General features: G+C 36.8%; 2 protein-coding genes across 3 annotated transcripts in view; one reads left to right on the top strand and one right to left on the bottom strand.

Moving 5' to 3' along the window:
• LOC111518159 (arrestin homolog) overlaps positions 1-25,798 on the bottom strand; it is a 472,237-nt gene that overhangs the window by 396,246 nt on the left and 50,193 nt on the right. The window lies entirely within an intron of this gene.
• On the top strand, positions 1,467-14,129 carry LOC141481526 (uncharacterized). Its single transcript, XM_074173150.1, has 5 exons — positions 1,467-2,435; positions 2,495-3,239; positions 3,780-3,924; positions 9,153-13,599; positions 13,700-14,129. Exons 2-5 carry the CDS (start codon positions 2,496-2,498, stop codon positions 14,127-14,129), a joined length of 5,766 nt encoding a protein of 1,921 aa, XP_074029251.1. The 5' UTR covers positions 1,467-2,435; position 2,495.

The raw sequence follows: 25,798 nt of genomic DNA, 5'->3' as shown, positions 1-25,798 counted from the left end.
AAGCAATTATGATATGAGTGTATGCTATGATGAAAAACAAATCGAATTATGCCTTCGTGATGGTGAGAACTATTGGAGTGGTGCAGAAGTTTGTAACAAATTTTTGGATAATGAATTGGAATTGTGGCAACTTTGTGAGGTTATGATTGAACTGAACCTAAGAAGATTCCTGTATAGCCTCCAACCATACTTGCCAGAATGGATTATTCATCACTTTGAATTGAATGATGAAAATCGAGAGGAAATTGAAGATGGTCGCGAAAATGATGATTATGAGGAAGAAGTTATTTTAGATAGTCTGTATGTTCCTGTAAATCATAAATAATGTCAAATAAAAAACTTTGTATTATTTTCATGTTTTATTTATTTAAATCTCATGAAATGCAATAGAAAATGATTACAAAACAATAAATATGATATAAAATACAATACATGATATAAGTCAGTTACAAATAAAAAAAAAGATCATAAAACAGTACATGATAGAGTGAAAAAAAAAAGTGTCAATATCTGCTATGAACTGAACAATCCAATGCATTGTATGTTACAACTGTATCATGCAAAATTAATGCATATACTTTAGTGTTGTCTGGAAACTTGGTCTTCCTCGTCTCAAACTCAATCTTTATATCAATAGTTGATGATTTTGTTGCATTCGGTTGATGAGAACAATCGATGACGAATAGTGGATTCTCTCTAAATTGTCCAATGTCCATCAGAGGTTCACTCATATCTTTATCATAATAACTTCGCTGGAAACTCTCAAAAGCATAATAAGCAGGAGCATCAAGTTTTTTATCGCTCATATTCAATTTCCAACGCTCAATTTCCATATCAAATTCCAACGCTCATATGGATAAACTTCAGAATTCAAGTATACTCGAATACTATTGATATCAGCAGTTGTGAATTTTGTAATATCCTGTGTTCTATCTTCAGATGTGGTAGTACTTTGGAATGCGATGATGACAAAACGAGGAGTTTCCAATGCGTTAGTTGTTTTGATGGCCCATATGTCTGAAGAAGTCCCACGTAATGATGGTAGTTCATAGAGGTCCCACATACGATACGCCAACTTGATTTTGGCATTCAGACCGCTTTCGTTTATTCTACTCAAAAGTTTGAGCTTGTGTATTGAAAATAAGTGTAATAAATTCAATATTACATAATGAGATTACAACCCGTTCTTTTCTCGAAAAATATCAATCCTGCGAAAAAATTAATGGAGACCAAATTTGTTGGAAATTGAATTCTCTACAACTTTTGTCATTACTATTTTTCATGTAAAATTGAAAATAAGTGTAATAAATTTAATATTACATAATGAGATTACAACCCGTTCTTTTCTCGAAAAATATCAATCCTGCGAAAAAATTAATAGAGACCAAATTTGTTGGAAATTAAATTCTCTACAACTTTTGTTATTACTATTTTTCGTGTAAAATTGAAAATAAGTGTAATAAATTTAATATTACATAATGAGATTACAACCCGTTCTTTTCTCGAAAAATATCAATCCTGCGAAAAAAATTAATAGAGACCAAATTTGTTGGAAATTAAATTCTCTGCAACTTTTGTCATTACTATTTTTCGTGTAAAATTGAAAATAAGTGTAATAAATTCAATATTACATAATGAGATTACAACCCGTTCTTTTCTCGAAAAATATCAATCCTGCGAAAAAATTAATGGAGACCAAATTTGTTGGAAATTAAATTCTCTACAACTTTTGTCATTACTATTTTTCGTGTAAAATTGAAAATAAGTGTAATAAATTCAATATTACATAATGAGATTACAACTCGTTCTTTTCTCGAAAAATATCAGTCCTGCGAAAAAATTTATTGAGATCAAATTTGTTGGAAATTAAATTCTCTACAACTTTTGTTATTACTATTTTTTGTGTAAAATTGAAAATAAGTGTAATAAATTCAATATTATAATAATGAGATTCCACCACTCATTTCTCAAAAAATATCGATTCTACATACACACTAATTATTAAATACCCCCATTATTGATTTTAATAATATAGATTTACAAAAAATAAAGATTTTTTTCTCCAGTCACAATTCAAGTAGATGACCAATGCCGGTTCTATGACTGAGGATGACCAATGCCGGTTCTATGACTAAAAATTTTTAATTTTATGTTTCATTAAAAAAAAATTTTTAACAACACACTGTAGTCCCCGCCCACTCTCCTCCACTTTTAGCCCCGCCCCCTTCCCACCATTGCTCGCCTCACCCCACAATTGCGCATGCGCGCCCCCACCTCACTCCCACCACTCCCACTTCTGCCTACACCCTGAGGAGCACACTTCTCGGCATTCAGTACGACAAGTCTTCTCATCGAGTGCAGTCCAGCTACAGCAGTCTACTACAACACCAGTCTACTACAGCAGTCTTCTACAGTCTACAACAAGCGAATTTTGAGTAAGTTATCAATGTTACTTTTTCATGACAACTAACTTTGTATTATTTTACATTTTCAGAATGGAAAACTACACGCAGGAAATCGACAACGCTGTGGCATCGATCATACCTGTGGATGTTGAAGTGGAGCGACCAGGCAGCCCTGACATGTTCGAGGGAGACGAGGTGGTGATGGTCCAAGAGGTGAAGGCTTCAACTTCGGGTGGTGTGCAGCGGCCACGCAGCCCTGTCTCATTCCAGGAAGACAGGGTTGTTAACAAAGCCAAGCGGCAATCTGCAGCTAAGGTTGGTCCTATTCAAAGGTATAGGAGTAAATGCAATAGGACTAACCCTTATGCAGGTAGTTGGTCGACCGCCAAAAGGAATCCTCCGAGACGTCCCACACCGCTCGCATTGACAGTGGAAAGACGGAGGGCATATAAGCCGGTGCCGAGGGTGCCATCTCCAGGTGAAATCCTCACCCAATTTGCACCATTAGCGATGTTGACACCCATGGAACTTACACCGGTGCCTGAGCCTGCCATGGAGGTCGTGCCACCAGTGTCGAAGCCTGCCGGGGAGATCGCGCCACAAGTGCCACCAGTGCCGGAGCCTATCGGAGAGGTTAAGTTTCCATCTCCCTCCCAGGAGATGGAAACTTTCCTACAGAGGTGTAGGGATGTTGCACTCGCTTCACGAAATAGTGAGGCCGCGTTGGCTAGCATTTCCCGGGAGGAGAATGAAATTGCTAGCCAACGGCGCGAGTTGTTAATGAGGATGGCCGAGCTAGATCGAAGGACTGCAGCTCTGAAGGAAAGGCGGAAGGCAGAGACCTCTTCGATAGAGCTCAATAATGAACTAAAAATATTTATAAAGAAATTTTTAAATAAAGGGAAATAGTTTTTAGGTCAACTAGGATAGTTTTAGGATAATTAGGTAGCATGGTAGTTTTAGGTTTGTAATTATAATTTTAGGAATAAAAAACAAAAAAAAACAAATGAAAAAAGAAGTGAAATAAAGGGTGTACATTGTTTTGGTTTGGTACAAATTGAACAATGCGATGGTTGGAGCATTTTTCTTCACTTCGTCTTTTCATTATTTTTCTTTTTTTCAATTTCAATTCCAAGTTCTTTCATCCCCACTCCTCCCCACTCCCTTTCAAAAGTATAAAAGTAGGAATTATCTGTTGGAATATTCAGTTGATCAGCCACCTCCAACATGGAACCTGATTCAACTACTGAGCCCTATAGTGTCCCGGAGCCTCAGATGCCTTACTATGCATATATACAGGAAGGATTCGTGGACTCCACAACGGCACCTCATGACATTCCATACGAATTCATGAATAATGACTACAGGGTGCAGGTTCAGCATGTCACTGGGAGTGATGAAGCTGACCTATCGGACGGGGATTATCCGGATCCCTACCAATGGGATGACGAATGGGGTGACCCACCGCCTGGAGACACCACAGATGAGGATGACGACGACGACGACGACGATGACGCTGGCGATATCAGACTTCCACCATCCCCAATCCTTATCGAGGACAGTCCTCCGCCATCTCCCATCCTGATTGATGACGATGATGTCCTAAATTCCGACGACGATATGTAATCGTTTCCCTGTTTCTCCCACCCTTTCCTTTCCTTTCCTTTCACGGAGTACACACTTTTTTGGTTGGTGTACACGAGGCACTGCGAGGCTGGGGCAGTGTCTTCCTCCCTCTCTCTTATTAGTTTTTCATAATAATCACTTAGAATTTCTCATAATAATCGCTCAGAGTTTCATGAAGATCGTCATTTTTAATGTTTTCGAATCTCAAACACTGTTCTACATTTACACTTCACCCCCTCCGTTTTATTTCTTCCAATATAAATATAGTATCAATCCCAGTTCTACATCATTCTTCCACAATGTCGATTGCTGATTCCACCACCGAACCGATGAGTGTACCAGAGTCTTCTATGATGAGTACAGGACCCATCCAGGTACATGAAATAGATTCTACGTTTGATCATTTCAGTACAACCTTCGCAGAAATGCTGCAACGCATCTACGATCTTCCTGATGATTTCCCGGAACGTATGCAAGAGGAAGTAGATAAGTTAGACGATCTACAGGATAACGAGGTAGAAGATCATGCGGACGACATAATTAGTGTATCATCTGATTCAGATGAATCTGATGAATATGAGGACGACATCATCAGTATATCATCAGATACAGATGATTCAGATGATGACACCATCATGATTGTTTCTGATGATGAGGAGCGTTAGTCCATACCATTGTATGGATTAATAGGAAAAACAGCCCTTTTAAGGGCTACAATTAAAGACAATAAACAACTATTTTCAGAGCTATCATTATACTTTCAATCAGAAATAGGTCAACACTATAGTCAAAACTTATGTGAAAGTATCATCATCCAACTCATGTAGTACTCATCATTATATTCAATGATTGAGAAATTACCAACTTCGACTTTTCAGTCAAAGTAGTACTCATCATATGCACAGATATTCGATTATAAACCAAATCCTAACTTCGACTTTTTAGTCAAAGTAGTCATTTATCACATAATCTGTGAATTCTACTACTACCGTTTGTGTGAATAATGTAGCCCTGAAAAGGGCTGTTGTTTTTTTTTGACCAGTAGGTCCACGGTTATTGTGCCACAGGTTGGACATTATTACATATAATACATGTAGATACTCGGGTGAAGTTTGTTAGTGGCCTCTCGCAAGCTTCACACCAATTTTGTCCCATTTCCATAATTGAGACAGTGTTGTGGGTGTTGGCATGGGCATACCACCCTCCATTATTGTTTCTATGCGAATAAAACCGAAAGCAGCACCAGCATAGTTTTTTGTTCTCTCCATCTATTGTGCTGATCAATACGTATGCATCCATTGCACAATACAAATCCAAGGGATCTTCCAATGTCTCACTGACATTGAGCGTTCGCATACCGATCCTCAAAGCACCATCGCCTTCAGTTGTGTCAGCTTCTATCCCTTCATCATCTCCTTCTTCATCCATGACCTTCTCAAACTCCATCACGTCATCATCTTCGTCGCTTTGGTTGGCCTCGTTTTCAACTTCGTCTATCTCATCTTCATCGACTCCAACTTCTTCTGCTTCAACTATCACTTCCTCTAGCGGATTATACGATTGAATAGGAAACGGAAGTGGTTCGACTCCCACCTATCACTTGACTCGTTTTAAGTGGGAGAGAAGGATATGACATCTCTAGTCGATGAAAGAGTGGGCTAGTTGACGAAAGAGCGCATGCGCTAGTTTATTTTCTTCTATAAAAGGTGAAGTATCAGTAACATCATCACTTTTCCTATCCACATTCTATTGCTATCACATATCATTCCTCCAAACCTAAATAATTATTATCATGAGCTCCATGCCACTATTGATTGCTGAAGATGGTTCACCACTTGTTGATATCGATCACACTAATTTTGAAAATATTCCAGTATTACATTTACAGTCTCAAGACTCGATAAGTGATTTTGATATTAGCGACTTCGTTAACTTCGCAGATGTGCCGGAACCAATTCAACAAATTATCGTTGAAACTCCAATCATTTCACAATCATCATCATCCAAACACCCTTCATCTACCCCCCCTCTTGGTGTTGATAAGAAATCCAGAACTATCAAAAGGAAGGTTAATAATGCATCTTCATCGATTGTCACTGAGTTGAAAGAAAAAAAACAATCGAAAAGTGGTTTGCGGGAGAAAAAGCCCACAACGAAAAGTGACAGATCGAAGAGGAAGACAAAATGTGAACCCAAAGAAATGAAGGGTGATTTGATGACTGAATCGCTATCTTCTTTCACTCCATTACTTCGGTTTGGAGATATGAAAAAGAAAGCGAAATGCCGTCTTGTAAAGGCGCAAATGGCTATTGCTGAACATGAAAAGAGTGAGCAAGCTATTAGTGTCAATAAGGACACTCTTCAAGCATTAGATGCTAAGATTGCATTAGCGAAAATTGAATTGGCTAACATGAGCAAAGAAGCAGATGAACTACGTTCAAAAATCATGAAAGATGACAAATTCAATCAACGTTCGAGAATGCAAGCACAGGCAGAGCTTGAGGAGTCGACTCGACTTTATGAGACGGCATTATCAGTGAGAGATAATTGGCGAAAAGAGTTGGAGAAAGCATTTCAAAGTGACAGCGATTAGTTTTGGGAATGGTATTGTGTTCTCAATATTGTGAGTTGAAAAATTTTTTAAGCGGGAATGGAGTATACAATTAATTTGGTTTGGTATACACAGAACATTGCGAATGGTTGGGGCAATGTTTACCGCTGCAATATTTTTTCAATTCACTTACATATAATTGAAATGAAAACAATAATGAACTTTAACATTACTTTATTCATAAATACATTATTAGATACATTTAAAGCATATTTGATTCATCAATCCAAGAATTCTGTTCACTAGGAAGTCCTAACCACTTTACATATACTTTATTTTTCCTTTTCTTCAGCACTTTCTCGATCAGATATACGTCAGGATTTTCGGTTCGCAATAACTCTTCTTCGTAAAAACATCCTCTAATAGGTTGTTCATTCATATCTTCAAGATTATAGGTTGTGGGGAAGGTTTTATTGATTTTAACAATCTTGAAGAGTTCCGTGGTAAAGTTCGCAGTGTAAGACTTTTCAAAAATATTTTTGTATTTGCTTATTCGTACAATATCATTCAATCGGAATTTGGGTTTACTTTGTTTTTCTCCAACTCCATTGATACCTTTGAATATCAATCTTGTTGATGGATCAACATTAATGGGTGCCATACCTATTGTACGATGAACTTTATTGTTATATCTACTAGTTATAGTTGGAAGAATATCAAGCCATTTGTGGTGACCTCTCATCGAAAATTCCTTGTAGAGCCACCCCTTTATTGTACGAATCACTCTTTCAGCTATAGCTGCCTTCTTTGTGCTAAATGTTGAATAATGATTGATATTATATTCTCGCATGAGAGATGAGAAGCTTTTATTGAAAAATTCTTTCCCTTGATCGCTTTGTATGTGTTTGGGGGAGTATTTGGCTTCTTTCAGTACATGTTTCATTGCATTAGTTACTGTACTACCTGTTTTATCTTTAACTGCTACAGTGCACAGATATTTGGAGTAACAATCTATCACTACAAGTATATATCGGTATCCTTCATTACTTTTTGCATAAGGATGCAGTTCAGCTAAATCTATTTGCCATAGATCTGCAAAACCTTTGATGGTGGTTATTCTTCTACGAAAATCACGTCTTGCAGGTTTATGTAATTCATTAACAACTTGTCGTTTGACATCACTTATTTCATTCATTCTATTTCAATATGATTAAAGAGAAAAGGTGATAATGTTACTGCCTTGAATGATGATGTGACAGTGATCATTACATGTGAATATGTTAATATATTATACCTTCTTCACGTAATTCTTCAATTATTGAAATTATTTCATTGTCATGTCCTGTATGACCAGCTGACTTTGAAGCTACCAATAGTCGTAGGCGAGCAACTAACTCTTTCGGTGAATTCCAGTACACATAATTCACAGGTTTAGAATTATATATTTTCTCCATTTTCACTCGTTTGAGTGCTCCACCAATTTTACTTCTACTTCTTATTGGATATTGTCGTGAGTCTGATAGAGGTTTGATAACTTCACGAAATTTTTTAGAATTTGTATTTTTAAAACCATTCTTCAGATGATATTGTTTATATGGAGTGTATCGTCACCACCTCCCTGTATAGTGTGTTTGTCTGATTAAGTAGAGTTTTTGTTTTCATTTTTTTTGTTTATATTCTTATCGCGAGACGACTGTGGTTTTCTGTCTGCCGCGAGAGGAAGAACATATAGATAAAAGGTTCGATTCCGGAGAAAGAACCGAAAGTGCTCGAGAAAACTGCAGTTGTACTGGAAAAGTGCAGTTTCTTATCTCTCTCTCTCTCTCTCTATTCACCGATTCCTCAAGTGCCGTTGTGACCAAAATCAAGGTAAGGAAATCACAGACACGTTAAATTCTCTCTCTTTGATATCATTATTATTGTTAGTTAATTCTCATTCATTAGCACCACTGAACAGAACGAACTACTCGATAATTTTCAAAGACCTATTAAAACAGTCCACTAAGTTACCCAATATATAACATGGTCCATGCGATCCGGATATTGTGAATTCTTGAAAATTTTCGTTTGTTCGTTTTTTCAGACTCTTTAGTTCTCAGACAAATACATTTAATTTTCTCCTGTTGGCAAAAAACCCAAGAAGTCAACGTTCTGTTGAATACCTCTCTATCGTTTTGTTTTTTAATTTCACATCCAATCTTTACTTGTTTTTTTTTTGAAAAATATTTAATACTTGGAGTTTTTGCTAGAGGTGAGATATTGATTCTCAATATACGAGGTGTGATCGAATAATTTTGTTCGGTACGATTATTTATCAAGCTATTTTGAAGCTTGTTATTTAGCAATTCAGTGGTAGTTCAAGATGACGGCTAACGCGAATAAAATAAAACAATGTCGGGCTCTTCAACAAATTTGTATAGACCGTATGAGCGATATTGCTGAAATAGCAGAAGCTGCCAAAACGTCTGTGGATCTTCATTCTCTATTTAAATCAATGTGTTCGCACTTAGAAAATATTTATCAAGACTTTGAAAAGCATAATGCAGTTCTTTTGCCACTCCTCATTTCAGTGGATGAATATGACAATGAGGAATTTAAAGTTCTATCCAGAGGATTTTACAAGCATTATTATGCAGCAAAATCTACCTTTTCTCAATTATTCAATACAGTCGATGTTGTAAACAACCCAGGTCCACCCGAAATGAGTCATGTGAGATTGCCAAAAATCGAACTTGTTAAATTTGATGGCAATTTCAAGCAATGGAAAACCTTTATTGACATGTTCAACAGTTTGGTCCATGATAACTCCTCTTTGAAAAACATAGATAAATTTAATTACCTAATCTCATCTCTGTCGGGGTCTCCGTTAGCACTTGTGAAGTGTAACCCTATCTCGGATGCAAACTATATTGTTGCATACAATTCTTTGATAAAACGTTACGAAAACAAAAGACTCCTTGCGAATGCTCACTATCTCGAGTTAGAAAATGCTCCTCGAATCCCTGATAATAATATTTCCTCTCAAAATCTCAGAAAACTCATAGACACGTTCACAGAAAATATTGCAGCTCTGAAAAATTTAGGGTTTCCTACAGACCAATGGAGCTTTTTGCTTTTTAATATGCTTGTACGGCGGTTAGATTCAAATACAGTTGGTCGATTCGAAATTGAAATTGGTTCTGATGACATACCGACATTTGATGACCTTCGAGATTTCGTGCTAAAACAATCTAGTGCCTTAGATAGAACTTTCGATTGCACACAGAAAAAAATTCCTAAACCCGATATTAAAGCCAGAACACATTTGCAAAACTCATCTTCCAATTTTACCCCCAGAAGATCGTTTCACGCCCAGGTTAAACAAGTGATCTGTTCAGTTTGTGATGGCAATCATCATATTTACAAATGTCCACAATTCATCTCTCTGAATGTTAAGGATCGCTTTAATATGGTGAAAACGAAAGGATGGTGCTTCAACTGTCTCGGTTCAAGACATGTGATAAAAGATTGCACTTCAAAATCACACTGTCTTAATTGTGGGCAGACACATCATACTTTGTTACACTTTGGCATCACCGCTCTTCCCATAAATCAACTTCATCAAGATCAAAGCTCATCTCTGCCTCCTGTAGGAGATAACCTACCACAAAATCAAGCTTCTTCTGCTTTCACGAACATCAAACCCTCAACTCATTCTCAATGTCAACCGCCGAACATGAATACTACCATACTCTTATCAACAGCTCTTATTGAAGTTCTTAATGCCCGCGGTGACTATCAGCAAATTCGTGCCCTCCTCGATTCAGGTTCACAAATCAACATTATAAGCCAAAGTTGCTGCAATCGTCTTGGATTATATAATCAAAACCACAATATTTCCCTCTCCATCCAAGGTATAAATGACATGAATTCCTCAGCTTCTAAAGCAGTCTCCCTGCAGATTCGCCCGTGCACTAGCCCTAAACCTCTTATCAAGTTGAATGCGATCGTAATGCCCAAGGTTTGTAATAAAATGCCTAGTCATGACCTCAATGTTACGTCTTGGTCTCATTTGTCGAACCTCAAGCTTGCTGACCCTCATTTCAACATCTCCAATGAAATCGATCTTCTCCTAGGAGCCGAAATATTTTCTTTGATCCTAAATAGTGGTCGCCGGCCTGGGAAACATAACGAACCCAACGCATTTCATACCATTTTTGGTTGGATTCTCATGGGATCAATTCCCAACCCTTCTAGTTCGGAATTACTCACATCTTTACATTGCTCTTGTAATCCTAATCTCGACTCTACACTCAAACGTTTTTGGGAACTGGAGGAAGTCCCAAGAATATGTAAGTCCTCTCCTGAAGATTCTGTTTGCGAAGATATATTCTCTAAAACTGTGTCCCGAACAGCCTCAGGCAGATATATAGTCTCACTTCCCTTTCGAGCAAATGCACCTATATTCTCTAATTCTCTAGAACTCGCTCTCCGACGATTTCATCTTCTCGAACTCAAATTGAATAGAAATCCTTCATTAAAAGAACAGTATTCTGAATTTATGCGGGATTATCTCTCTCAACACCATATGTCACCTATAACAGAAACATACAATAACGCTGATGAATATTTCATCCCACATCATTGTGTTTTGCGACCAGAAAGCGCTACCACCAAACTGAGAGTGGTATTCGATGCTTCTGCGAAAACCACAAGTGGGGTATCACTCAATGATACTTTATTAATAGGACCCAAGCTTCAGAGTGACTTGGTTACTCTCCTATTGAATTTCAGAATAAATCCTATCGCTCTCATGGTAGACATTCGTCAAATGTATCGTCAAATTCTCCTTTCCATACAGCATAGGAAGTATCAAAAAATTCTATGGAGATTCTCTCCAAACGAGCCAGTTCAGAAATACGTTCTAAATACTGTCACTTATGGAGTGAGCTCGGCCCCTTTTCTTGCGATAAGAACCCTTCTGCAGCTTGCTCAGGATGAAGGTGAAGAATTCCCCTTGGCAGTCAAAGCCATAAAAACCTCCTCCTATGTAGATGACATCGTGACAAGTTGCCAGTCAGTTAAAGAAGCTCAAAGTCTCAAATCTCAACTCATTTCGTTGCTCAGAAGAGGAGGATTCGAACTTCACAAATGGAAAAGTAATCACACTTCTTTACTTGCCCAAGAAGTTTCGGATAACTCTACCTCGCTTGATCTTAATAATGATTCAACTGTAAAGGTTCTAGGTTTACAGTGGAATGCTTCCGCTGATCATTTTTCTTTCACTATATGTTCCAAGTCAGTACCTTGCTCCAAGCGAAATATACTTTCCGAAATTGCCAGGATATTCGACCCCTTGGGATTTCTTAGTCCTCTCATTTTTTTTGCAAAAAGGCTCATTCAACATTTGTGGACCTTAGGAATAGGCTGGGACGAAAATCCTCCTTCGGAAGTGACATGCATTTGGAATCGGATAAAGGATGAGCTTCCAATTCTCTCAAACATTAGCGTTCCTCGCTTTCTATTCCATACCTCTTCTTTTTCCTGTACCTTGCATGGCTTTGCTGATGCCAGTGAACATGGTTACGCGGCCGTTATATACTGTCGATATGAAACTATGGATGACATACGCGTTAGCCTGATATGCGCAAAATCCAAAGTATCTCCTCTTAAAACCCTCTCTATCCCAAAACTCGAACTCTCTGCGGCTTGTCTACTAGCTGATCTCCTCTTTTTCGTTATAAAGATTTTTGACAAACAAATTCCCGTAAGCAATATTTTTGCCTGGTCAGACTCATCAACAACCTTGTCATGGATACGTTCGTCTCCTCATAAATGGAAAACTTTCGTGAGTAACCGCGTAAGTCGAATTCAAGACAAGCTCTCCCCTGAAGTTTGGCATTACGTTCCATCAAAAGACAACCCTGCTGATTGCGCATCTCGAGGCCTTTTTCCATCCCAGCTAATAGATCATTCCCAATGGTGGGCGGGGCCTTCTTGGCTTCGCCAACCTTCGACGTTTTGGCCCTCCATGGTTAGCTCCGCTGAGTTAGATGCAGAATATCTCCTGGAAGAAAAAAGAACTGTTTTGTCCACCCAAAGAGAAAGTAATTTTCTCGATATCCTGTTAGAAAAGTATTCCTCCTTCACCAAAATTCAAAGGATTGTCGCTTATGTAAAGCGTTTCCTTCATAATTGTCAGCTTCCTCCTTCCGAACGAAAGTTGTCTTACCTCACGTTCGAAGATCTCCATCATGCTTCACTCTCCCTAGTTAAGCATATCCAATCTCACGTGTTCCACTCTGAAATCTCCTCCTTACTCAGTGGAAAAGTTTTAGAAAAATCACTCCGCAAGTTGAATCTCTTTCTTGACACAAATGGTCTCTTGAGAGTAGGTGGTCGTCTCACACACTCCAAACTCACTTATGACAAACGACACCCGTTATTATTACCCAGCAAACATCGGTTAACCGACTTAATCATCGAAAGTGTACACTGCCAATATTTCCACCCTGGTTTCCAAACTCTGTATTTTCTTTTACTCCAGAAATACTGGATATTATCTGCGAAACGCACCATCCGTAAGAAACTTTCAAAGTGCCTTACATGCTGGAAACAAAATCCCATTCCATCCCGAGCTCCAATGGGAAACCTAACTCCATTACGCGTGTCACAGATAAAACCATTCTCTTGCATTGGCATCGATTTCGGCGGACCCTATTCCATAACTCTCGGTCGACATCGTGGTGCGAAAACCCACAATGCCTATATTTGCCTCTTCGTGTGTTTTGCGACTAAGGCACTCCATTTAGAGTTGGCGACAGATTTGACATCCGAGACGTTTTTGGCAGCTCTGCGGCGCTTGATTGCTCGACGTGGTAGGGTTACAAAGATATTTAGTGATAACGGGACTAATTTTATTGGAGCCTCTCGAATCCTCAAAGGTTTTCATATTGCTGCTCAACAAGAGCTAATCGAGTGGAGTTTTATCCCCCCTTCTAGTCCTCACTTCGGTGGATTGTGGGAGGCTGGTATCAAGTCAGTTAAAAATCACATCTCGAGTCCTTGGAAAACAGCTTCTTACCTACGAAGAATTCAACACTTTATTGGTCCAAGTAGAATCAGTTTTGAATTCTAGGCCGCTCTGTCCGATCAGCTCTGACCCTAATGATCTGTCCGTTCTCACTCCAGGTCATTTTTTAACTCTGGAACCGCTGAATGCTTCCCCCGATGAAGAGCTTGGCAAAGTCACGTTAAATAGACTATCACGGTGGCAGTTGATTCAACATTTACATAAAGATTTCTGGTCGCGATGGAGCAAAGAGTATCTCCATACCTTGTTCCAGCGAGGCAAGTGGACTGATCCCACTGTTAACATTGAACTGGGTACGATGGTTTTAATTAAGCACGACTCAATGCCTCCCTCACGTTGGCAACTTGGCCGTGTGGTTGAAGTTTATCCGGGCACAGACGGAATAATACGCGTTGCCTCAGTAAAAACTCCTACTGGATTGCTCAAACGGTCAGTGGTAAAGCTTTGCCCTTTACCACTCGAAAATAATCAATAAAATGCCTCGGCATTTTAGGTGGGCGGTATGTATCGTCACCACCTCCCTGTATAGTGTGTTTGTCTGATTAAGTAGAGTTTTTGTTTTCATTTTTTTTGTTTATATTCTTATCGCGAGACGACTGTGGTTTTCTGTCTGCCGCGAGAGGAAGAACATATAGATAAAAGGTTCGATTCCGGAGAAAGAACCGAAAGTGCTCGAGAAAACTGCAGTTGTACTGGAAAACTGCAGTTTCTTATCTCTCTCTCTCTCTCTATTCACCGATTCCTCAAGTGCCGTTGTGACCAAAATCAAGGTAAGGAAATCACAGACACGTTAAATTCTCTCTCTTTGATATCATTATTATTGTTAGTTAATTCTCATTCATTAGCACCACTGAACAGAACGAACTACTCGATAATTTTCAAAGACCTATTAAAACAGTCCACTAAGTTACCCAATATATAACATGGAGCATTCGTTATTTTCAATATTTTGGAATATACTTGACGAGTTTCTTTATTATCAACATCTCGTGGATTCTTCAAAAAGATCATATCATACAATTCTGGACTACCTGCGCATTCATATTTTTTCACTTTATTAGCATCCCAAAATGAAATGTTTCCATCTTTGAAATGCACCACTAGACTTCCCATTTTCAGCTTTTGTGTAATAGGATCCATACGTAGACCAAATGCTCCATCATATGCTGGATTTCTAGATTTTACATTGTTCAAATGTTTCATCAAAACATCTTCACCACTTTCATTCATATCAGGTGAGGTGTCAGGATCCGAGGAATCGATGTGGGACGATGATGGTGTTTCGAATAGAGTTGTTCTCATATCGTCTTGAAGTGTGCTCGTGTCACTATTCACAGATGATACACTAGCAAAAGATTGTTTTCTTCCTATTGGAGTACTCATGGGATAATTTGAAGTAGATTGAACAGTTCCATGATTTGGTGATAACACTGGTGATTTAGAAGTAGCGTTTGATGATAAAACATTCAATGGTTTCATTATGGGCTCATACAATCTTTCAAGTGTCGTACGATTTTCAATATTATCATTCTTGATAGAGTTGAATTTCTGCCTGACAGCTTCTGTTGTCTCTACTAGTTGACGTTTCAAATTCATTTCATTGTTTTTATTTTCAGAATCTTTTTTTTTATTCATAATGCCCTTTTTCAAATTATAGCCTAATTCGCTGATGAAGTGACCTCTACAATATTCAGTGATCGAATAAGTGTAAAAAACAAGATCATGGGTATATAAAACTATCGAATCCTTTGAGATATCTACCTTCATCTATTTTTCTATCCTTATCAATGACTAGAAATCCATATTGGTCCTCCCAGCATTTAACACACATCAATTGGAATTGTTTGAATGTTACATCGGGTGAAACATGATCTGAATAAATGTGATGTAAATTCGTCTCATCTTGTTTGAACATTATAATGAAATTGGTATTGTCACGCACTAACTGTTTGGGTACCCGTGAATATGTCTGTGCTAGATAAAAACAATCAACATCCTTATGACGTCCCATACAGAAATATGATCTAATAATATCTTGCTTTTCACATATCACATCATCGAAAATGAAAACAGAATTAGGCTTAGCGTCGGAGGGTTCCACTATTTCTACATTATTGCTGAATGTATAAAAACCTAATCCTCTTATAGGTTCCAAAACACTTCGCAAGTACTGATATTTAGGTTGATTGAGTGATTTCGAATAGAGATACACATTTCTAAATGTCAGTCCTTGTGGATGTGTTAATAGTGATATCATTGCATTCGTCTTTCCACAATTTGAAGGTCCTATAATGAGTCCTCGAACTGATGATGGAAGTAGTGGACCATGTCTGAATACCCTTTGTCCATTCAATCCACACCCAAATTTCTCATCTAGATTATCTACAGCAAACTTTTCTTTCTGTTTTACAATGCGCATCGTGCCGTGGTTGGAGACTATATAAATGTTATTAGCTTATTCATTTCAATGTGTACCATCAAACGATACGGACGTATTGAAAGTGATCGTAAAATTAAAAGAGGTTGTGGTTTTGTTAATGATTTAATAAACAAACTTCCTTTCGAATTACATCTACCCGGAGGTTATCAATACTGTGGACCGGATACAAAATTGAAACAACGTTTAGCTCGTAACGATCCTGGAATCAATAAATTAGATATTGAATGCAAAAAACACGATATTCAATATTCTAAGCATCCATCCGATCTTGCAGCAAGACATTTAGCCGACAAAGAACTTGAATACAGCGCTTGGGATAGGGTTAAATCGAAGGACGCGAGTATTGGGGAAAGAGCAGCTGCATTACTTGTCACCAACATTATGAAAGCGAAAAGACATATGGGCATGGGTTGTAGTACCAATAAGAAAAAATGTAAGAGGAAACAAACGAAGAAAAATAAAATTAGAAAAGTTGCATTTGGTGCTGGGATAGTCCATAAAGTGCGAAATGTATTGAAGAAAGCTGGTGGGAATCAATTTGTGACGAATAATAGCAAAAAAGCGATCACTGTGGCATTGCAGGCAGCACGTAAATACCTCAAAGCTGCCGGTGGAAAGAAGAAAATCCGCACACCACGCATAATTCCTGTTCCCAAGATCGGTGGACTTTTACCATTGATACCAATTTTTGCTGGACTATCCGCACTAGGAAGTTTGGCGGGAGCCGCTGCTGGTATTACCAAGGCCGTGAATTCGGCAAAAGCCAGCAGAGCGGCTTTAATGGAAGCCAATCGTCACAATAAAACCATGGAGGCTGTAGCATTAGGCAAACGCGGAATTGGAATATATCTCAAACCATACGGTAAAGGTTTAGGACTATATTTAAAACCATACAAAGCCACAAACAAAACAAAAAACTAATTGAACCCCTACCTCAGAGGCCTCTTACTGATCTCGATCTCAGTTATTATGCACAAAAAATGAAAATTCCACATTTTCGTGGTGTTTTTATGCGTGATAGATTACCATCATCAGGTCCAAAACAAAACGAGACAGCTATTGTTAATTTAGATGGAATAAGTGGACCAGGAACACATTGGGTGGCATATAAAAAATGTGGGAAAGAAGTCGCATATTTCGATAGTTTTGGAGATCTACCCCCACCATTGGAATTGACTCGATTCTTTCGAAAATGGTCGAATGTAAAAATCAAGTATAACTATGATCGACAACAGAAATTTAATACAGTTCTCTGCGGTCACTTGTGCTTGCAGTTTCTCTCTAAATAATTTTCCAAATAAAAATGGATTCAACACCAAAACTGGATCGGGAGGCTATCAAGGGAATGGGGTTTTCACTTAGAATGTTTTCAAAATATGGTACCTTGAAAAAAATGGATAGAGTGATGCTTGCAAATATGCCTAAGGAAGTGATACTTGCATGTGTTGCACATGAGATTGCATATGTTTGGGAAAAGTTGCCTAAGCATCTGCAAGATGACATCGATATAATGAAACATAGATATTGTTATGAGCACCACCACGATCAAAATTCAGATTCGGATGTTAATGATGGTCCTATACCTCGAAAATCTATGTGTTGTATTTGTAATATAGAGGATGTGAATATTGGCATCAATAAAAATTATACTTATTACAATACAACACATTCCAAAATGTGTAAATTGTCTCAAATGTGCTGTTGCTGTGTACAATAATAAATTGAAATGTATTTCAAAATATTCATCAGTCATGTCACGAAAGTTCGAGCTACAAGCTGTCGGGACAAGTGTTTTGAGTGCGGATTTTTTTCCACCAATTGAATTGGATAGGAACAGTCGTTATGGATTAGGACTTTTGGGATTCTATGGATGCAATACAATCAATAATATAACTGAAGCTAATAACTTAGTTAGTTTTAAAATCAGTAATGACAACTCATCGATACCCCAAAAGTTGACAATTGAAATTCCATGTGGTGCTTATGAAATAGAAGAGATCAATGCCGTCATACAGAAACATATCATGTTCAGATTGTTTCATGATAAAAAACCAAATGATGTCGTTGCAGATGATATTTTCTATCTACACGCCAATAATAATACATTCAAATGTGAAATGCGATCCAAATATGAAATTGATCTGACACATCCAAATTCTATAGCAGAAATGATGGGGTTCGCTCATGGAATATTTCCACCAAATCAGATACATGAATCATCATTACCAATAAACATTACAACTGTGAGACTTATCCGCTTAGATTGCAATATAATATCTGGTTCATATATAAATGGTGAAGAATCCCACATTCTTTTCTCATTCGATATTGATGTTGAACCTGGCTACAATCTCACTAAAGAACCACACAGTATTATATATATGCCTGTCAGTCCAGAAGGTCGTCAATTGATTCACAACATTACAGTGCGTATTTTGGATGAAAAAAATAACCTTATCGATTTTGGAAGTGAAGAAGAGATTTTCATTATTTTGGAATTGAAGAAAATCGAATAACTGTTGTTATGGGTTTCATTTATAATAGACAAAATCGCATTGAACAATCCCAAACGAGTTGCACTATCAAAAAGAAAGGTGTGCATAAAAAGAAGCTCATTCCACAAGTGTATGCTAAACAGTTAGCACATAACGCTCTGTCTGTGAGTGATCTTAAATTTTTGAAATCGATTGGATTGAAAGTGAGAAAATAACAATGGTGCTCGAAACAAACAATGAAAAGTTGAATATATTCAATGAACCAGTGCTCGATCATTCTCTCATAAGTTTACATGAGCACACATATAAGCCCTATGGATCACCGCTATTCAGGAATTCGGATGAAATCAGAATTGCAATCAATAATCAAGATGTTATACTAGATATTGCCGAGAGCTTCATTTACATAGAAGGTAAATTCACCCCCAAAGATGTAGCGAAAACATGCTATCTCTCGAATAATGCAATTGCATTTCTCTTTGACGAAATTCGTTATGAAATGGGTGGTGAACAAGTGGCTGTTGTTAGAAAACCTGGGATAACATCTACAATGAAAACCATGATATCATTTGGACAATCTCATGCTAACACATTATTGACATCTGGTTGGGGACTTTCACAATTGAAGCAAGATATCTTGGATACAAACAGTCATGTTTTTAGTGGAAAACTACCACTGAAATATTTGATGGGTTTTGCTGAAGATTACAATAAAAGTATCTTGAATGCCAAACAGGAATTGATTTTGATTATCGCTCGATCATTCAAAAACTCATATATAGGTGAGGTTGATGCTGATTTGGAAATAAATAAAATCGAATGGAAAATAAGACATATTGTACCAGATGATAAACACAAGCTCAAACTTTTGAGTAGAATAAACAAAAGCGGTCTGAATGCCAAAATCAAGTTGGCGTATCGTATGTGGGACCTCTATGAACTACCATCATTACGTGGGACTTCTTCAGACATATGGGCCATCAAAACAACTAACGCATTGGAAACTCCTCGTTTTGTCATCATCGCATTCCAAAGTACTACCACATCTGAAAATAGAACACAGGATATTACAAAATTCACAACTGCTGATATCAATAGTATTCGAGTATACTTGAATTCTGAAGTTTATCCATATGAGCGTTGGAATTTGAATTTCGATAAAAAACTTGATGCTCCTGCTTATTATGCTTTTGAGAGTTTCCAGCGAAGTTATTATGATAAAGATATGAGTGAACCTCTGATGCACATTGGACAATTTAGAGAGAATCCACTATTCGTCATCGATTGTTCTCATCAACCGAATGCAACAAAATCATCAACTATTGATATAAAGATTGAGTTTGAGACGAGGAAGACCAAGTTTCCAGACAACACTAAAGTATATGCATTAATTTTACATGATACAGTTTTAACATACAATGCATTGGATGGTTCAGTTCATAGCAGATATTGACACTTTTTTTTTCACTCTATCATGTACTGTTTTATGATTTTTTTTTTATTTGTAACTGACTTATATCATGTATTGTATTTTATATCATATTTATTGTTTTGTAATCATTTTCTATTGCATTTCATGAGATTTAAATAAATAAAACATGAAAATAATACAAAGTTTTTTATTTGACATTATTTATGATTTACAGGAACATACAGACTATCTAAAATAACTTCTTCCTCATAATCATCATTTTCGCGACCATCTTCAATTTCCTCTCGATTTTCATCATTCAATTCAAAGTGATGAATAATCCATTCTGGCAAGTATGGTTGGAGGCTATACAGGAATCTTCTTAGGTTCAGTTCAATCATAACCTCACAAAGTTGCCACAATTCCAATTCATTATCCAAAAATTTGTTACAAACTTCTGCACCACTCCAATAGTTCTCAGCATCACGAAGGCATAATTCGATTTGTTTTTCATCATAGCATACACTCATATCATAATTGCTTGCATGTTCGGCTCCATCACCCAACACCTTCAATTTAGACGACAAATGTTGAACCGATGATTTGAGATCTACAACATCGACCCAATCTTGACTTGCGTACTGCATCCACATCTTTAAATGGTGGAACTGAAATCGAATAAAAAAAACAATAAGCAACCTCCAATTTTTCAGTGATATAATACTCACATTCCCATTTTACTTGTAGTTACAAAGTGAGTGTATTCAACTAAGTTAGTAATGTTTATATTTCCATATAATTATTATCATCTAATATATGAATATTATAAAACAATAAGAAATTCATTATAATTACTATTATTATTCAATCATATTGAATTTGACCAGAGTTAGCGTTTTCACAGCAAAAAACTTTGTAAGCTACGACCTAAAGAAATTCACTATAAATTATTACTATTATTATTCAATCATATTGAATTTGACTAGAGATCGCGTTCTCATGCCAGCAAAACTTTGTTGGCTCTGTCCTAAATACATCATCGTATATTTACCACCTGATGAGTTGATGGAAGATATATCGTCATCACTGAATTGCAACGAAATACGTTTTGGTAGCCATGTTTTAAATAATGTATCATCGCTCACATCTTGCAAAGTTAATAAAATTGATTTACCAAATCGTGTAGAATAAGTTGACATATTTTTAATTATGTACACTTCATCAATTGGCAATGATGATAAGGCCTTTTGCTCTAGTATTTCAACCTCCTGTACAATCAAATTATTAATTTTATTTAAGTCTACTTTTGAAACGGACATGATGAAAATATATATGAAAATATAAACAATTTCCAACAGACAAATACACTCACCGTCTTCCTTCTATTACGAACTGAATAACACTCTACCAATCGCTAACTGCTGCAGATATATTCGTCTACTGATTTCATAGTGTGCCAGGCATTTCTTTTATATTAAACAGTGCGAGTCACCCCCACCATGAAACCGTGAAAGGTTCACATTGCTAGTTGCTATCCACTAGAGATGCCTGACGTCACAGCCAAGCCCATCTCCCAACTTGATGCGATAACAGTTGCCGGTACGAGCAAGCAATGGTCGTTGCGGTCTCGGAGAGGGTAGACGTTAGGCAGACGGTCCTCGGCTGCCGTTGTGTCACCATTGATAGCGGGGCTAGAGCGATGCGTTACGTCACAACCTTCATCGCTTCGGGAGAGGTGAGGGCAGACCGATGAATACGCATTACTCTGCCACACGTTGTGAAGTGAACATGTCGCTCTCTAGCCGTTGAACGGTTATTGCTGTGACGTCACTCCACTACTAACTTGGTGCCCTCACACCGATGGAGCATTTAATACTTGGAGGATCTTCGAAGTATGCAGACGTATGTTTGTACATAGACAAACAAGCACATGATGAAACCCTGTACCGTGCATTCTCTTACACACACACACACACATACACACACAAAATCTCATATGAAAAAAAAATCTGAACGATCCATCCACCAGACACTTCAAGGTCACAACGCCTTGACTTCACTGCACAACAAAAAAAGCAAATAACGTCATATCGGTGGGGGGAAGATTAGAACCGGGAAAAAATTTCTGAACGATCCATACACTACACCCTTCAAGGTCACATCACCTTGACTTCACCAAACAACAACCAATAAAAAAGCAATTAATACGTCATAGTGGTGGGGGTAGGCCGAGAATCAGCTGTAAACAACTACTAACATAGTAATTTGAAAAGTATTGCAATAATTGAAAATCGGTGCGATAAATACGGCACTTCTAATTCTCCAAAACGGTTTCAATATTCCCGGGGCGTAGGCCGATACCGGCGTTTTGTCAATACCGTAGGAGTGCCGACCTGAAGAAAGCAAAGGAGAGGTGCTTTGATGAGCCGAGGTTTTGAATGATGTTGAAGAAGATCCCATGCATCGGTTTATTCTTGTTTTTGCAACAGGAATGAATTGATCTCTGCGACTTTTATATTATTTAAAGAATTTTAAGAAATATTCAGTCAAACTGAAACAAGATGCAAATTCAGAATATACAGGCTGATTCACGGTGGATGGCACATTAGACGTTTCTGGTGAACCAGACAACGGATCACTTTGAAAATTTAATGGAGGGCATATTCGGACATTCTCTAGCCAACTAAAATATTTTCGACAATGCGGTGTTGCCGCTTCTATTAGAAAGCAGTAGCAACTTTGATTTTTCAAATAAAACACTCTGTATATAATATTATTTTTGGAATTTCCAACAATTGCCCGACAACTTTTCTTGATATTTCCCTATACCTATCTGTTACCGTTTTCGAAATAAAAATTAATTTCAATTTTTTTCTTCGAAAATCATGACTTCTAAAAATGCCGATATCTTTTAGTTAAGAAGTACTATGATATCGAAATTTGGTTTGGAGTTAGGTGATACTTGGACACTTCCCACACGTTAGCCTAATCTCCGTTACTTCAATACAGGGTGGTAAAAAAATACAGTTTTTTCGTTTGCTTGAAAAAGTTGCTGAAATTTGATTATTTTAAATGGAACTCCCTGTATATTATTGAAAATTCGGAAAGCTGCTGAAATTTGCTTTCTTTCTATGTATATCATACCTATACCTAACTAGTCAAGTTTCGGACTTATGAACATTTATTTGTGAAAATTTTTTGCCAAAAAAATTATCCTATCAAATTTGTCTATTTCTAGTCATGTGTGTCGAAATAACCAATGAAACCATCATTACACTGATAACTACCCATGGATAGTTTTCACGGGTAGTTATCACTTATGTCATGACATTGCTAAGCAACCAACACAATAAAGTTGTTTGACATTTCAGTAATTCAATTTATTTCGAAAATGTCACTTCCTCGCTTTGGTGTTCAAAATGATGCGGCAATTGACAAAATCATTGAAGAAAATACACCAAAAAATACTGTCAATAGTAAAAAATACACTTGGAAAATATTTATGGAGTTATATCATTATACGAATTGTTCTTTTAATAACTGTGTGTTCAATAAATAATTTTGTTCGAATTGCAAAAAATTTTCTCACCGAATATCCCTCGAACATTGATAAATAACTCATAATTTTATCACAACTTCCTCAAGCACGTTATTTTAGGTAACATCCCTCCGCCTTCGGCGTCGGGATGTTACCAAATAACGTGCTTTCGAAAACTGTGATAAAATTATTTCGTTAGTTATCAATGTCCTTGGGATATTATAGCTGAAAATGTCCCTTCAGAATGGCATTTCCCTTCGGTATTTGGTAAGCAGGCCATGATTACTATTTGACAGTAGCGTTGTGACTAAGATTCCTAGAAACCCTGGTGTTGGTAACGCTTAGATTTTGTTTTGAACTTTTTGAAGGAACCACCTGTTGCTTTTAACAACACTTACGAGGTTTTCCCAAGATGGCGCTATTCTGAATTGTTCGAGTCCCCGCTGAGTCAGTCAAATTAATTATTATCTGTCATTGTCACAGTATTTTGTATACAGAAATACTGTGTCATTGTCAAAAAGAATTTTCAACTTTTGGTATTTTGAAATTGATATTTTTTGTCATCCCAATCTTTACATTATTCGCATTTTTTATTATAGTTTTTGTTCGTTAGTTCTCAGTTATTTTAGTTTGGTTACATTTTTCAGTAGTAATAAGGAATAGTTTTATATAGTGTATAAGGATACTTTTTGTAAAATGGGACAATTCTGTATTTTGTGTGAACAGTGTAAAAATTCGAGTAATCATCTGTATTCAGTGCCAAAGGTAAATGAAACATTTTATAATTACTGTCAATCCACCACGGATAAACTAAGTATGTATCAGCCTACACCAAAAACCAACTTCATATTTTGAATAATCCTTCACCCTTTCAAATCCACCTTCTGCTATTAGAGTATCATTACTTTCTTAATCATAATATCAAATTGAAAATAAACATTCACTTATGCTTTTTTAATTTTTTTTTTAAATACAACCTAATACCTAGTTGCAAGAAAAGTCTACTCATAGAATCATAGATACCTACAGATGAATATTACAGTATGCAGAGAGATTTATTGCATTTCTACAGAATTATTATGAGAAGTAAGTAAGTTTACAGTTACATGAAATTTAACATCCATTTAAAATATCATGATATTAATATCAGCATAAAATTTAAAACTAATAAAAAATTAAATCTATATCAACAATTAATAAATCATAGATTAAGTTTGAAAATCACTCTCTGAGTAGGGCTCCATGTCAAACAAATAGTTCCCCAAGCCTAACAGAATGTTGTATATTTTTGAAATCTTGTGGAAAATTATTGTAGAAATCGAGGGTGTTGTTGTATTGTCGCAACTCAGTTCTCGCTTGGCTATTTACGAGAGGATTTTTATTTGCTGTTTCACCCATTCATTCATTCATTCAAATAATAAAAGAACTCATTTAAAACTTAATTGAATGTTTATTGTAAAAGAAACGGAAAAAATACTTTAAATAAACTCACACTCAAATGTTAATAAGAAAAAATACATTAAAATAATCAAAAAACTTACATAATACTGCCACCCAGCAGGATTGAAGAAAAGGAGATGTGCTGCATTTTCTGAAGACCCAATCGATACGTAAATGAATGCTGTCTGTTGACTGTTAACTGTTAACTCTTAATGATCTTGACCTCCCTCAATATTTATAAAGAATTATACGCTGACATTGCGACTTTGATCCGGTCACTGTACTGAGGTAAAATGCACAGCATGCAATCTGTGCCAAGTTTGCATATTTGGAGATTGTTTTATATTACATATCCTGTGATCGGATCAATTTCGATGTCTATGAACTTGAAATATCAAAAGATGGAATTCTGAATACTGAGTGTTTTTGTGTTAAAATATTGAAGTGAGGTTGGAACATCTTTCAATTCATGTATTTACTTAAATGAATCTGAATAATTTCATGATTATCTTCTATATTTGACAGTATTGTGGACTTGTATAAAGAAAATTTATTGGGTGGTTAAAAGACTACTCATGTATGATGAGAAACCTAATGCTCTCTTAAATATATACTCGTAGTAGTTGATTGCATATAGAATTCCAAGCAACCAAACAGTATGCTCTTTTAACTTTACTTGTTCTCAATTGGTGATTTGAATGGTTTTATTTGTGCATTGTACCTGATCAAAATCTGTAATTTATAGGATGAAAACAAGAGGAAACTGTGGATGGATGCTGTTAGGAAATATCTGCCTGATGCTGCTTTTATTTGCTCAAAG

Source organism: Leptinotarsa decemlineata, unplaced genomic scaffold (assembly GCF_025532065.1).
Source record: "Leptinotarsa decemlineata unplaced genomic scaffold, Ldec_3_MD MMD2_tig00000199_RagTag_RagTag, whole genome shotgun sequence".
In the NCBI taxonomy this organism is placed as follows: domain Eukaryota; kingdom Metazoa; phylum Arthropoda; class Insecta; order Coleoptera; family Chrysomelidae; genus Leptinotarsa; species Leptinotarsa decemlineata.
Note: the sequence above shows the minus strand (reverse complement) of the source record. Positions and strands in the feature narration are given on the sequence as shown.